We start from the raw sequence: 14,796 nt of genomic DNA on the forward strand, positions 1-14,796 counted from the left end.
ATAACTTCTGTCTGTAAAAAATCAGGGGGGATTGTGGCTGAGTGAGACAGAGAGCTGCTGAAGTCCCAGGCAGTTCCTCTTAAAGGGACCATGCATGGATTTACTCAGACTCCCTCCCTCTGAGTTCCAGCACTGGGGCAGCAGTTTGAAAAGAACCAAAAACATATGGGTAGGAACTAAATTGTCTGGAATCAGAACAAAATTTTGAAGGCCATAGGGAGTGTCAAGAAATAAAGTGACTTAAAGCAAGGTCCTACAATCAAGATTACTCTACACAGCAAAGCTATAATTTAGAACGGAAGGGCAGATAAAAAAACAAAACAAAAAACTAAAGGAGTTCCACACACCAAACCAGTATTACATGAAATGTTAAAGGGCCTTCTTAAGGAGAAGAACAATAAAATGGTAAAGAGTGCATATCTATAAAAATAAAAAATACAATAAAAGGAAAGCTGGCAGTCTCTTGTTTCTTTTCAGTTAGTGTTCACTGAAATGTTTTTTAAACGAAATTAAAAAGGACATCAAGAAGCATATGACATGATTAAGGGCCTTGTTTTCTACTTTTTTTTTATGGGGAAAGATCACTACTTTAAAAGGAATTATGAAGTCCACAAAACATTATATTTCTGTGCATGAGTAATATTTAAGTCTCAGTACATTATAAAACTGAATATCACCGAAGCTTCACCCCACTGTAAATGTTTGTAATCCCTCTGTTAACTAACCTTTGATCATGTCAATACAGTTCAACAAAGTCAAATTTTCAGGGCTTATTTTTATGAAATTCATTATTTGTGTTTATGGTGCTGCCTTTCAACTTTGGAAGAGTTTACATGTCACTGCCTTATCTTCATAGTATAGTTTTATGTCATTTAGTTTGTTTAATTTGGGGTTTTTCTATTCATACATTAACATTTTATGTACAATTTTGTTGGGGGGTGAATAGGCCTGGAGCTCATGAGCACTGAGGCTAAATGCTTTTGATGACTCTGAGACTTGGATTTATCTTTTTCTAGCCCAGAACCACCTAATTCTTGCAAGTAAATCTCAGCTGAACTCCCTGCAGCTGCAGTACTTACCTCTCCAGTTTTTAAAAAATAACTATAAATTTTCTTTCCATAATAAATGCCCTATCCTCATAGTATTTTACTGCCTAATGTGTCAAACAAAAATTTATCACCTTTACCTTGATAAATTGAAACCTTCTATACTTTCTCCTTCCTGAGAGCATTAATAATATTAATGACTAGAGGCCCAGTGCACAAATTTGTACACAGGTGGGGTCCCTTGGCCTGGCTGGCGATCGGGGTGATCAGGACTGCGGGAGGTTGGCCAGGGGAAGGGGCTGTGGGTGGTTGGCCAGCCAGGGGAAGGGGCCACAGGATTTTGGCTGTAGGAGTGCACTGACCACCAGGGGGCAGCTCCTGTATTGAGCGTCTGCCCCCTGGTGTTCAGTGCGCGTCATAGCAACTGGTCGACCAGCCGTTCGGTTGCTTAGGCTTTTATATATATGAATAATGACAATAATATTGATGATAGACAGCATGTATTTATTACTATTTATTTAATACTCTTTTGTGTTCTTGGAAATGTTAGGCATAAATTATTCAATCCTTGCAGTAACCTTAGGAGATTGATAACACATTGTATGCGGGAAACGTATTTATACGTTCTACCAGTGTAGTAGAGCGTGGGATAAAAACTACCTGCAAACAATTTAATTATTATTATTCACTATTTCCAAGGGAGGAAACTGAGACTTGGTGAGGTTAACTAATTTCCCCAAATTCACACAGTAAATAATTAATGATGCAGACACTCATACACATTCATCTTCCCCACAGAATTTTTATTAATTGTTGTTTTTCCACTGATTTCAAGCTTCATTATAATCAAGAACTGTCTCCCCTTTCTGTACTATTTTTTTAACCAAAACTGCATTTCTTGGCTTTTTCACCTAGTAATTGCCCCTTGTCTGGTCTAGTCAGCCAGGCTCAGCTCTTATTGACTCTCACCTCATCCCAAATATCTCATTACATAAACTGGAAACCTCAACATCATTATTAATGTGGCTTTCTCCATCTGTGTGTGTGAGTGCGTGTGTGTGTGAGAGAGAGAAAGAGAGAGAGAGAGAGAGAGAGAGAGAGAGAGAGAGAGAGAGAGAGAGATGGAGGAAGGGCAGGAGAGAAGTAAAGGTAAGGGAGAGAGAGAGAAAGAGAGGAACCCATAGGGGAAGGAAGAGAGACAGAAACAAAGAGATAGTTCTGCAAATACTGACTAAAACATGCAGTTGCTACCCATTGAGCTGTATTAATTAGGGAATAGGGAAGACAAACTCATAGGGGACTTTATTTTAGGGCCACTTTGATATATTTTTAAAAATTTTTTCACTTTATTTTATTTTTTCCATCACCATTTATCCCCTCTATGCCCTCTTCTACCTCTCCCATCCCCCTCCACCCCTGCAATGACCACAATAGAGACAGTCTCATTTTGTATCTTAAACAGTTGAGACAAGATATGAATCTGTGAAAATTCTATAGTGTTAACAGAGCAAAAAAAATATTCATAAGAAGAACAATGCTTTAACTCTGGCCCTAAGTATCTAACTTTATTATTATAGGCATATTTCTATCAGTCTAGGTCTCAGTTTCTTGTCTGTAAAATGGGCCCAACCATTCCAGCTTCTTATGATTGTTGTAAGAATCAAATGAGATACTTATAGAATGATGAAAATGCAATGGAAATTGGGTTCTTTAGGTGCTTATGAACTACTGAGATTATAAACCTCTGATATATAGACAGAGCTTAGTAATGCACAAATATAGAAACATGTCTTTTTAAGAAAGAGAGATAATAGCTAACAATTACTTGTTGGGTGTTTCTTTGTGCTGGTCACATTCACTGACTCACTTAATCCTCACAACAACTATATGACATAAATATTAGTATCAAGCCCGTTTTACAGATGAGGAAACTGAAGCCTAGAGTGCAGAGTAAGCTGATCAAAGTCACGCCATTATAAATCAGTCTAGCTAGTGTTCTAGCGCAGAAAATCTGACTCTAAATCTTGTACTCGTAACTATTCTCTCTGCCTCTGTGTAGAGATGGGAAAACAGGTGTCACTTGCAGAGGAAAAGGTACTTCAGTCCCCAGACCCTTGCTGCCAAATAAGGAGAATCTTGCATCACAGAACCCACCAACATGGCTCCCCTCCATGGCTGCAGAGCCCTCTGTGTCAAGTTTACCTCTTAAAAGCGTGCTCTGCCTTCACTCAGCTCTTTCTTATTGGCTATGAAGACACTTAGGTCATGCAAATATATTTGTTTAAAAAAAAACAATTGAGTAACTGTGCTGTATAGATCTTGTGTTTCAAAACCTTGGAGAATAGAAGTGCATTAGGCACGCCATTTAAAGGAATTTCTATTTCAAATTGAGATTTTTCTGCTTTGCTATACTCAAGCTGCATGGTAATAGAAGATAATTTTAATCAAGTACCCTTAGAAGTCTTTTCATGTGCTGGTTAACAATTCTGTGATGCCTTCATTAAGATCAGATTATCTTAACCTGGCATGTGATTGCTTTTCTCCAGATCCACAAGGCTAAGAGTACCATCAAAGCAAATTCACTCAGAAGAGCTATTGATTTTTTTCTCCTCTTACAGTCCTATTACAACAGGAGAAGCCCTAGCAAACTCCCTCCTATATTTAATATGCTGTGAGTTTTCAAAAGTATCACAGTGAGGCATCGTTGGAAGCTACCATGAGACCCTGAGCATCTCTGACCTTGTGATAGAGCTAAGTGCATATTACTGCTGCATAGATGCAATGAGAAGCTTGGAAGGGAAGAAGATAAAGTAATATGAGAAGGATAAAACAATGGTAATGGCAGTAAAATGATATATGTCAATAGAAGAAGTGAGGGTAATAAAACCTAGGTTCAAGTCCTTTACAGGTCTACCATGTATCAATAGTGTCATTTGTGTGCCTGTCATTTAACCATTCAGTGTCTCTGTTACTTCCATTTAGAAATGGGAGCTCCAATTCTGGCTAAACATACTCCATATGATTTTTGTAATAATTGATTTCATTCATTTATTCAACAAATATTTATCAAGCACCTACCTCATGCTAGACACTATGTATATACAGCATACAATGATAAACAACTCTTCTCTATCCATAACGGGTAGTAAAACAGGAGGTTCAACAATAATCTAAAAATCACGTAGCTTTTCCTATGAAAAGCTATGACAGAACATCCTGATCAAGGTCATGCATGGTTCTTAACTGAATTTAATTTTGTACCCCCTACTCCCCACAGGGTTCATTTGACAATGTCTAGGGACCTATTTGGTTGTCACCACTGTAGAGAGGGAGCCCTACTGGCATCTAGTGAGTAGAGGACAGCATGCTGCTAAGCCTCCTACATACAATGCACAGTGAACTCAGATTCAAAGGATAAGTAGGAGAGAATTTTGGAGAAGAGGTGGGAGAAGATTTGAGGCAGAGTAACGAGCATTTGCATAGGAACTAGCATGAAAATGAGCTTCATCATATCCTAGGTATTGGGAGCAGGCCTGTGAGGCTGGGGCACAGAGAGGGGAGAGATGGCACAAGATGGCATTGGAGACAGGCAGGGTTAGAACAGGCCAGGCCCAGAGGATCATGATGATGTGGATATTTGGGCTTCCTGAGGTGAAGGCATGTGGCTTGAGCAAATGAGTGGAAGGAACTGGGGTTTATTGAATAAGGAAATGAAAGAGAAACAGGGGAAAGAGGATAAGAACTCCGATTTTGAAGGTGGTAAGTCCGAGATGTCTGTGAAAAGTCAGAGTGGAGATGACCAGTAGGCAGCAGGATATGCAAGTTAGGAGAGAAATCTGGGTAAAGAATAGAAATGAGGGAGCCATTGATATATTAATATTGAAATGAGGGAACATAGAGACAGTGAAAAATAAAGAGAATTCCTAGTTGTGAAAGTGCTCTGTCCACCAAAATGTGCTCTGCAAAAACAAGAAATTCCTATTATCAACGGACAAGTACCATACTTTCCACATCATCCATTTATTTAACAAACCTTTGGTGTCTCTCATTATATGCTAGGCAGTATGCCAAGTCCTGGGGATAAACAGATAAATAAGAATCACACCTGCCCTCACAAAGAATCAAGAAAGCAAGTGGGAAAGAGATATATTCAGTTGTTACTACTGTCCCATAAATGAGCTCATATGGCCTCCTGCTGTCAGGAGAGCTCAGAGGAGAAGGGCTGAGGTCCCTTGAGGGGAAGAACATAAGGTAGACAGACGTGATCTGTCTCATAGTTCTCTTCAAGTTAGCCTTAACTCTGGCCTCAGGTTTCACATGCTGTGATACAGAGTTCAGTAGAACTGTGTTCAAACAGGACCCTGTGTCCTGCCTGCTTGTCAGCTTCTCTCTGATCACTTGCTTTCTCATCCTTATAGTAATGGATTTAGGATTCCAAAGACTCCACAGACTGAATGGACTAGCCTTCTGCTACAAGGACTTACGTCCCTTAAGCAGTATGACTGACTGCTTGATTGACTATAAAGTACAATTCTCTATTGCATGAATTTTGGTACACTACAGGTCATTTATGTCCTCTTGACTACTGCCTACAAGAAAGGGTCATTGACTTTTTCACCCTGTACAGTCATGTGAGTCTTGTCCCATAGAAAAAGAAGCGCCATTCTCTCTTAACTGGGAGAAAATGTGTGATGTGAGTTTTGGAAAATAGGAACCATGGAAAAATTCACTATAGATCTTTGAAAATACAGACTAATCTGGTAAATATGCTAACATGTTTTTTTGAAGTTTTAGTTAACTTTTATCTGTTTTAGATAAAATAGTAACATCAAGCAAACACTGAAAGAGTCGATGTTTTTGCAGGCACTGTGCTGGTGCTGACTGTACATTTGCTTTTCCTCCTGAAACTATAGTTTTATGGGGGAGACCAGCAATAGAAAGGAGATAAATAAAGATATTTCAAACTAAGATGGGAACTTAGTTTGAAAACAGGGCTCAGGAAGGAAAAAAAGGACGTTAGGAAGGAAACATACTTAGGCTAGAGCAGCGGTTCTCAACCTGTGGGTCGAGACCCCTTTGGCGGTCGAACAACCCTTTCACAGGGATCGCCTAAGACCATCCTGCATATCAGATATTTACATTACGATTCATAACAGTAGCAACATTACAGTTATGAAGTAGCAACCAAAATAATTTTATGGTTGGGTCACAACATGAGGAACTGTATTTAAAGGCCCAGAAGGTTGAGAAACACTGGGCCAGAGTGTGGGGGTAGTCAGGAAAGGGGAATCTGAAATTACCTCAGTATTTACTAATCACTTGTCAAGTATATGTTGGGCCAAGAACTGGAAGATATAAATTTATCTTAGATATTAATTATTATTCTATTATGTAATTCTTGGATATATGAATAAAGTAAAATTAAATAGAATAATTTCATAAACACTAATAATGGTGCTGATTATGTGTCAGGCTCCGCTCTAATGTTTTACAAATATTATTTCACATTTAATCTCCAACAATCCTATGAGATAAGTACTGTTATAATCTCCATTTTACAGATAAACTGAAGCAAAGAGAAACTAAAGGGCTTGTCCACTGTCACATGCCTAGTAAGTGGTGAAGCAAGTTCCATTAGCCGCTGTGGACCTATTCCTCTATCTGTAAATTGGGAATCATACCTTCATGGGGGTGAGAGGTGTGCTGCATGGGAAAGTAGTTTTTTATGAAGTAAAAGGGTAGATTTTTATCCTTATCATTTTAATACCAATTATAATGTCACTGTTACAGTGATGAAGGCTCTGCACTTTAAATGCAGTGGGGAAGCCAGATATTCTAAGATGGCGGACCCTATACTAAAGAGAATTTACTCTTTTTTTTTTACTTTAAGTTATTTTTTAATTACAGTTGACATATAATATTATATTAGTTCCAGGTATACAACCCAGTGATTAGGCATTATGTAACTTACTAAGTGATCATTCCATTAAATCTTGTACCTATCTGGCATCATACATAGTTATTGGAATATTGACTATATTCCCTATGCTGTACTTTATATCCCATAAGTATTCTGTAACTACCAATTTGTACTTCTTAGAGCAGCAGTTCTCAACCTGTGGGTCGAGACCTCTTTGGTGGTTGAACGACCCTTTCACAGGGGTCGCCTAAGACCATCCTGCATATCAGATATTTACATTACAATTCATAACAGTAGCAACATTACAGTTATGAAGTAGCAACCAAAATAATTTTATGGTTGGGTCACAACATGAGGAACTGTATTTAAAGGGCCAGAAGGTTGAGAATCACTGTCTTAGAGAAAGGTTACCACCATATATGACATAATTCAAAATTATCTTAGCAAAATTAAATTTTGCTAAATTTAATGCTATGCCTGTAAGTGTTCACTTTGAGAGGGAAATGGGATTATTGAGGATTAAAATATAGTTGTAGATCACTAAATTATAGCTCTGAGAGATGGTTGAGTCTAACCCAGTGGTTCTCAACCTGTGGGTCACGACCCCTTTGGGGGTCGAATGACCCTTTCACAGGGGTCGCCTAAGACCATCAGAAAACACATATATAATTACATACTGTTTTTGTGATTAATCACTATGCTTTAATTATGTTCAATTTGTAACAATGAAATTGGGGGTCACCACAACATGAGGAACTGTATTAAAGGGTCGCGGCATTATGAAGGTTGAGAACCACTGGTAACCTCTTCATATTATAGATGAATAATTGAAGCTTGTGAAAGCAAAGGACTAGGGGCAAGAATCATAACTAACAGTAAGACCCCTGGATATGAAATCCTGGCCCTTTCCTCTGGCTAAATTAATCTATTTCCTTTGCTTCCCTTCCTACTTGAAAGTCAGTGCTTTCTAATCCTCTTCCCACCTATGGGAGATGGATTGAACTATGAGATTATAGCATTAAATGAGGACAGGGCTTGTCACTTTGGATAAAACTCAGAAGAATGAGACTTCTTGATGGCTTTTCTAAGTACTTTTAAAGAAATTTTAAAAAGTTTCATGCCTGGCCGGTGTAGCTCAGTGATTAAGCATGGACCTCTGAACCAGGTCACTGTTCAATTCCAGGTCTGGGCACATGCCTGGGTTGCAGGCTTGATCCACAGTAGGGGGCATGCAGAAGGCAGCCAATTGATTCTCTCTCATCATTGATGTTTCTATCTCTCTTTCCCTCTCCCTTCTTCTCTGAAATCAATAAAAATATATTCTAAAAAGTTTCAATAAGATATAATTAATATTCAATGAACCACAGATATTTAAGATATACAATGTGATAAGTTTTAACATATGAAACCATTCATTCAAGATAGTGAACATACTCATCTCCCTCAAGAATTTCTGCATGCCCGTTTGTAATCCCTCCTAGCAACCCTCTCTCCTACCCTTCTTTCTTCCGCATTCCTAGCTTCTCCTTTCTGTCACTATAGATTATTTTACATTTTCTAGAATATTCTATAAATGGGATCACACAGTGTGTACTCTTTCTGCTTGTCTTCATCAAGCACGATTATTTTGAGATTCATCCATGTGTTGTATCAATAGTTCATTCCTTTTTAGAGCTGAAAGTATTCCTCTGTATGAATCTATCACAATTTGTTGACCTGCTCACCTGTTGATGGTGTTCCAAATTGATATTACAAGTAAATCTTGTGTACAAGTCTTTGAATGGACATTCTTGTTCATTTCTCTTGAGTAAACACTAAGGATAAGAATGGCTATGTCACATTATAGTTGTATGTTTCACTTTTTAAGAAATGAATAAACTGTTTTTCAAAAGGTTGTGCCATTTATATTTCCACCAGCAGTGTATGGGAGTTCCCATCTTCCCCATCTTCATTAACTCTTGGTATGGTCAATCTGTTTTTTCATATTAGCCATTCTATTCGATGTATAGTGGTATCTCATGATATTAGTTTTCATTACTCTAATAAATCATGATGTTAGTCATTCTTTCAGATGCTTATTTAATACTTGTATATGTTCATTGGTGAAGTGTCTGTTAAAGGGTTTTGCTTATTTCTAATGGGATTGTTTGTTTCCTTATTGCTGAATTTTGAGAGTTAGTTCTTCATATATATTTTAGAAATAAGTCCTTCATTAGATACATGGTTTCAAAGTTTTGCTTTCATTCTATGGCTTTTCATTCTCTTAGCATTTTTAAAACATTACTCTAATAAATCAGAATGTATAGTTTATTATCCAGCTTATTTAATACTTGTATATGTTCATTGGGACCTTTCAGTCCGCAGGCCGACGCTCTATCCACTGGGATTGTTTGTTTCCTTATTGCTGAATTTTGAGAGTTAGTTCTTCATATATATTTTAGAAATAAGTCCTTCATTAGATACATGGTTTCAAAGTTTTGCTTTCATTCTATGGCTTTTCATTCTCTTAGCGTTTTTAAAAGAACAGAAATTTTTAACTTTGAGAATGTATAGTTTATTATCCAGTGTCCTGTGTTATTTTATGTCCAGTTTGTTCTTTTATGGTTGTGCTTTTTTTTGTATCTAACATCACAAAAATTTCCTCCTATGTATTTCTTCTTTTTTTTCTCATTAGTCTTGCTAGAGGGTTATCAACTCCAATGATAATCTCAAGGAACTAGCTATTCATTTCACTTATTTTCCCTATTTTCTATAACTATAATTATGAATTTTCTATTTCTCCATGTTGCATTGGTTTCTCCAGGAAACCAACTCTCTCTCTTCATTTCAGTAAGTTCACTGGGGTCCAATTGGATTCCCCTCCTGGCAATGTACCTGGACATTTAAGGTGGAAAATGCGGCAATCATAGAGACTTTCCTTGTTTCCTGCCTCTCAGAGTTTACTGCTCTTTGAAATTCATGTGTTTTGTTCAGTTTTTTGTTTGTTTCAGATAGGAATGTCAATCTAAGCCCTGTTACTCCATTTCTACTGGAAGTACAGTTGTAAGAAATTCATATTTAAATCCTGCAGAACGCATTCAAAGGCAGACGTGTCTGGGCCTGGCAGTACTACCTTTAGACATTCTGAGGTTTGTATCTAATTTAGAGCATGGTGATATTTTTAGACATCACAGACATATAGCCTAGTGACTGAGTGTTTAATAGAAAAATAGTAGCCATTACATATCAGGTGTTGTGCTAAGGAGAAGAACAATGTATTTTGTGGGCAGGACAAATGCATATTGAACGGTATGTTAAACACTGAGCCAAAATGAACTAAGTTAAATATTTGGTCAGATGAGATTCATTGTGGACTGCACTTGAATGTGAAGGTAATAAATTTTAGAACTTACAAAGTGATTGGGCATGAGTACAACCATATGTACTTAATAAAAACTATATAATTATTTAACTAAGCAATGTGACCTAAATGATTAAACCATCTAAAACCTACAAAAGCATATCAAGTGTACCTATTTTAAAAAGTAGGGATACATATATGAAATTTTCCACCTCATAAGGTTTATTTTAAGAATAGTTTCACATATAGGTACATCGATGTTCTACAAATTGGTTAAAGCTAAATCTGGTTAGCACTAGGAATAGGCAGTTACATTTTACTTAAGGATAGTCTTGGCCCCTGTATAAACCTGAGTAGCAAGCTTTCTTGCTCTTGTGTTCCTTCCAAACCAACCAGTAATGACCTCTACTTTCCTACTCTATGCCTATGGTCTATCTTTCTTTCCTCAGGAATGTCCCCTACCTATCTATGCATGTCCAAATTTTACCCACACTTCAAGCTCTAACCAAGTGCAAAATCTCCCATGAGGCTGCCCTAATTTTCCCATGGGGGTATTTTTTTCTTTTTTATTGTTTTGTGAGTCGTCTATACCAACTCTTTTATGGAACTTACCCTTTCTTAACTTGCCTTTTTATTATTGACTAGAGGCCTGGTGTATGAAATTTGTACACGGAGGGGGGGTCCCCTCAGCCCAGCCTGCACCCTCTCGCAATCCGGGACCCCTCGGGGGATGTCTGACTGCCGCTTTAGGCCCGATCCCACAGGGTCTCGCAATCCAGGACCACTGGCTCCTAACCGCTCACCTGCCTGCCTGCCTGATCACCCCTAACCACTTGCCTGCCTGTCTGATCACTCCTAACCACTCTGCCTGCCTGCCTGATCACCCCTAACTGCCTCTGCCTCGGCCCCCGCTGCTGCGGCTTCATCCGGAAGGACATCTGGAAGGACGTCCAGAAGGTCGTTTGGCTGTCTGGTCTAATTAGCATATTATGCTTTTATTATTATAGATGCCTAGTTATTATCTCTTCAATTAGACTTAAACATCTTAAAGACAGAATCAACATCTGATATATCCATTTACCCCTAGTACAATCAAATAGTATAGCACATGGGAGATGCTTGATAGGTTTGTGGGATCAATGAGTAAAGGGATGCATACATGATTCCAATGGCAATTTGTTTTCATCCTCACATAATGATATGTTTTTATTCATAATCGAGAGAGAGAGAGAGAGAGAGAGAGAGAGAGAGAGAGAGGGAAGGCCAAGGCTCAAAGGCAATTTTTATGTAGAGTTTCTAACATGCAGAGATTGGATTCTCTATCCCCTTCCCAAAGGATAAGGAAAGGAGGATCTTTCTTTTAGGAGATGCTGCTTAAATGAGACTAACAGGACCTAATGAACAAGAGGAAGAAGACGATATAGACATGACAGAAGACCCAGAGGTTGGGGTCTAGAGTACTATGAACATTTGCTCAAATAATTTTTAAAAAGGATTGGCTAGAATTGTGGAAGATAACTTAGAAAACAACTTTTTATTTTTCTGTTGTGCTGAGAAATACAGCACATTTACTAGTGAAGGAATATTTTCTGGAAGTTGTGAACTGGCTGGTTCACAGTGCATGAGAAAGAAGCATGTGGCTGGGGCAGATGGGCAAGTGTAAGGGCAGGAATGAAGGCAGAGGAGGAACTGTGGGTGTGATCTGAACAGAACACCATGAATGAGAAAAAGAAAAGATTCATTGAAGTGATACTGAAAAACAAACTGTCTAATGGCAATAGCCTTCTGGTGTGTACTCATGAAATATTAAGGAAAAACAATCTCCTTATACATTAGCCCAGTTAGACCTTTTGAAAGATCAATTCTACTTGCAACTCTTTAGATTCAAACGTGAAAGTAATTGTGATGAGAGGGAAAATTTTCTGGTACCAGCCTTTGAGACTTTGACACCAAAAGGTCATTAGTAGGAACTAATCCACCATCACCAGGGTACAGAGGTAGAAAAACTAGGTAACCCAAATCATGCAGCTCTTCTAAAAATAATACAGCAAAAATTCTTCATTTATGTTATCAAACTGTTTTCTATAGTGCGTACCTTGTTTTATACTCCTTGGATTTTCTAGGTCAATTAAAAGCACAATTTATTCATTATACTGTATATTGTTCTCAGTTTACCCCTCACCTCTAGAAAAGCTTGAATAAATATCTCCATTGTTGGCTATTTGACTGACCCTGAGAGTGTAGATTCCTTTGGAACTTCCAAGTGCTCTGCATCTTATAAAACTACATTATCCCTACCCCAACAATCCCATAGAGATTGTAGGGGCTAGTGGAACCTCACCTCACTTTGTGGTCTTCTAACTTAGGTGAAGGAACACTCAAAATATGATGCTATATTCTGTTGTGCAGAATGTATTAACTGTGTTTACTAGGTCTTTGTTGTTAAAATATGCAAGGCTTTTGTTTTTTAATGAACACATTTTAATTATGTTCAGACCACTCTTAGGTCCCAAGGTATTTAAATGCTCAATTCTTCCGGTATTATTTGTGTAAATTCTACCTAGAACAAGAAATAAGGTTACTTGTGCCGGGCCAGCTCAGGCAAGGGTTTGGTGAGCCTGAGGGGGGCACGGCGAAGGATGTAAAAAAGACAGACAGAGAGAATAAGCTGGGTCTAGGTGGATCTTCCTGTGCCTGGCTGAGGCCACAGATAGAGAGATCCAGACAGCAAGCTGAGCCTTTATTTTATAACCAGAGGTAAACAAGGTAGTGGTCACCATAGTTACAATGTGCTTGTGAGTTTCACTTGTTTTGGCAGCGCTTGCTGCAACTCCCACAACCATTAGCTACCCAGGTAAGATCTAGGGAGCAGTCATAAGGTCAAGCCGAATTATGCTAAGAGGGCTGTGCCCTCTAAGCTGGGACTTGTTTGTGGCTTTGCCAACAAGTCAGTCTGAGGCTTAACCCTATAGCCACTCCCTACAGTTACTCTTATCTAGTACATAAGACACCAGAAAGGTCTTATAATTACTCTTAATTTTTAAGATAAATAATGGACTGCATTTTATATTCATGAGCCTTCTGGCTAGTCCAGTGGTCGTCAAACTGCGGCTTGCAAGCCAAATGCGGCTCTTTGGCCCCTTGAGTGTGGCTCTTCCTAAGCCTTAGGAGTACCCTAATTAAGTTAATAACATTGTACCTACCTATATAGTTTAAGTTTAAAAAATTTGGTTCTCAAAAGAAATTTCAATCGTTGTACTGTTGATATTTGGCTCTGTTGACTAATGAGTTTGCCGACCACTGGGCTAGCTTTTAGAGATACTCCTAGGTAAAAACTCTGTCATTAATAAAAGCAGTAACACTAGGTAGCTGAAAAATATATCACATCTAGGTCTTAACTAAACTGAGTGGAGAGTTGGCCATACTCAATGACACTGTAAGAATGCATGTATATAATTGTGTTTCTCACACAGCAGACAAGCATAGACACCTGCATATGTACCTATATGTGTGTATGTAACGCACTGCCTTCAATTTTCCTACTTTGCACAAGCTACTCAAATGCTACCTCCGTGACCTGCCACCCAAATCTTCTGGTGGAAATATTTTTTCACATCTCTCTCCCTCCCACATCTCTCCCCCCACACACTTATGGTATGTGCAGTTTTGCCAGATCCATGTAAAGTCAGGGAAATGCTGAAGGGATTGCTTTTCACAAGTGTGGGAACACAAATCCTTCCCAATGAAAACATCTGTCTCTGTTCAAGTCATGCCCAGTTAGCCCCCAAAAGAAATGTTCTGATTAACTTTTTTTTTAAGTCTTAAGATAGCAGTTTGGGTAGCAGATCTAATTAAGAAGTTTATGTAACAGATCTGCAGGGTTTTTTCCGTCTTCAATCGGGTTCTTTGAGCTCAGTTTGAGTGTTACTAGCTTTCACCATGCAACGGCCAAGTGCTTCCCGGGCTGAAAATTACCAGCTTTTGTGGGATACTATTGCTTCCTTAAAACAATGTGAGCAAGCCATGCAACATGCATTCATTCCGGTAAGAAATTTTTTCTTTTCATTTTCCTAGGGATTTTTAATTTTTTTTCTTTTCTTTTATAGCTAGAGATAAATGGCATGTAGTTTTTGCATTTAAAGATGTGGTATCTTTTCTGTGGTTCTTGTTTCGGCTGAATATATGTCTGTTTTTTTTTTTTTAATTCTGTATGAAATCTGAATTCTTAATATGGTCTAACATTGATCAGTGAAATAGAGTAAAAAGTGGTGAAGCAAATTCATTCCACTGAAGATAGTAGTTTCTAATAGTAATATGTATTTTAAAAAGAGCATAAGATTGATATTTCTTATAATAAAATTTAAAACAGCTTTCATGTACATTTCCTGGTTGGTTCCTTCAAAACTACTTAGAATGACTTGACTATTTTGCAGATAGATCAAGAAGCCAAAAGTTAGTTCTTACATTTCAGTTCTTTGCTTATCCAGGTA

At 38.1% G+C, this 14,796-nt stretch overlaps 1 protein-coding gene across 7 annotated transcripts in view; it reads left to right on the plus strand.

Moving 5' to 3' along the window:
• DLG2 (discs large MAGUK scaffold protein 2) overlaps positions 1-14,796 on the plus strand; it is a 1,152,012-nt gene that overhangs the window by 440,491 nt on the left and 696,725 nt on the right. The window contains exon 1 of one of the 7 annotated variants that reach the window (XM_023762196.1): positions 14,221-14,350. The exons of 5 other annotated variants lie outside the window; for them this stretch is intronic. In XM_023762196.1, the coding sequence (XP_023617964.1) occupies positions 14,246-14,350 (105 nt within the window). In that variant the 5' untranslated portion in view covers positions 14,221-14,245. Of the gene's footprint in view, positions 1-14,220; positions 14,351-14,796 lie in introns of those variants that run through there. One more of the 7 variants, XM_006098458.3, reaches the window with a different exon arrangement.

The sequence above is a fragment of the Myotis lucifugus genome, unplaced genomic scaffold (assembly GCF_000147115.1).
Source record: "Myotis lucifugus unplaced genomic scaffold, Myoluc2.0 scaffold_236, whole genome shotgun sequence".
In the NCBI taxonomy this organism is placed as follows: Eukaryota; Metazoa; Chordata; class Mammalia; order Chiroptera; family Vespertilionidae; genus Myotis; species Myotis lucifugus.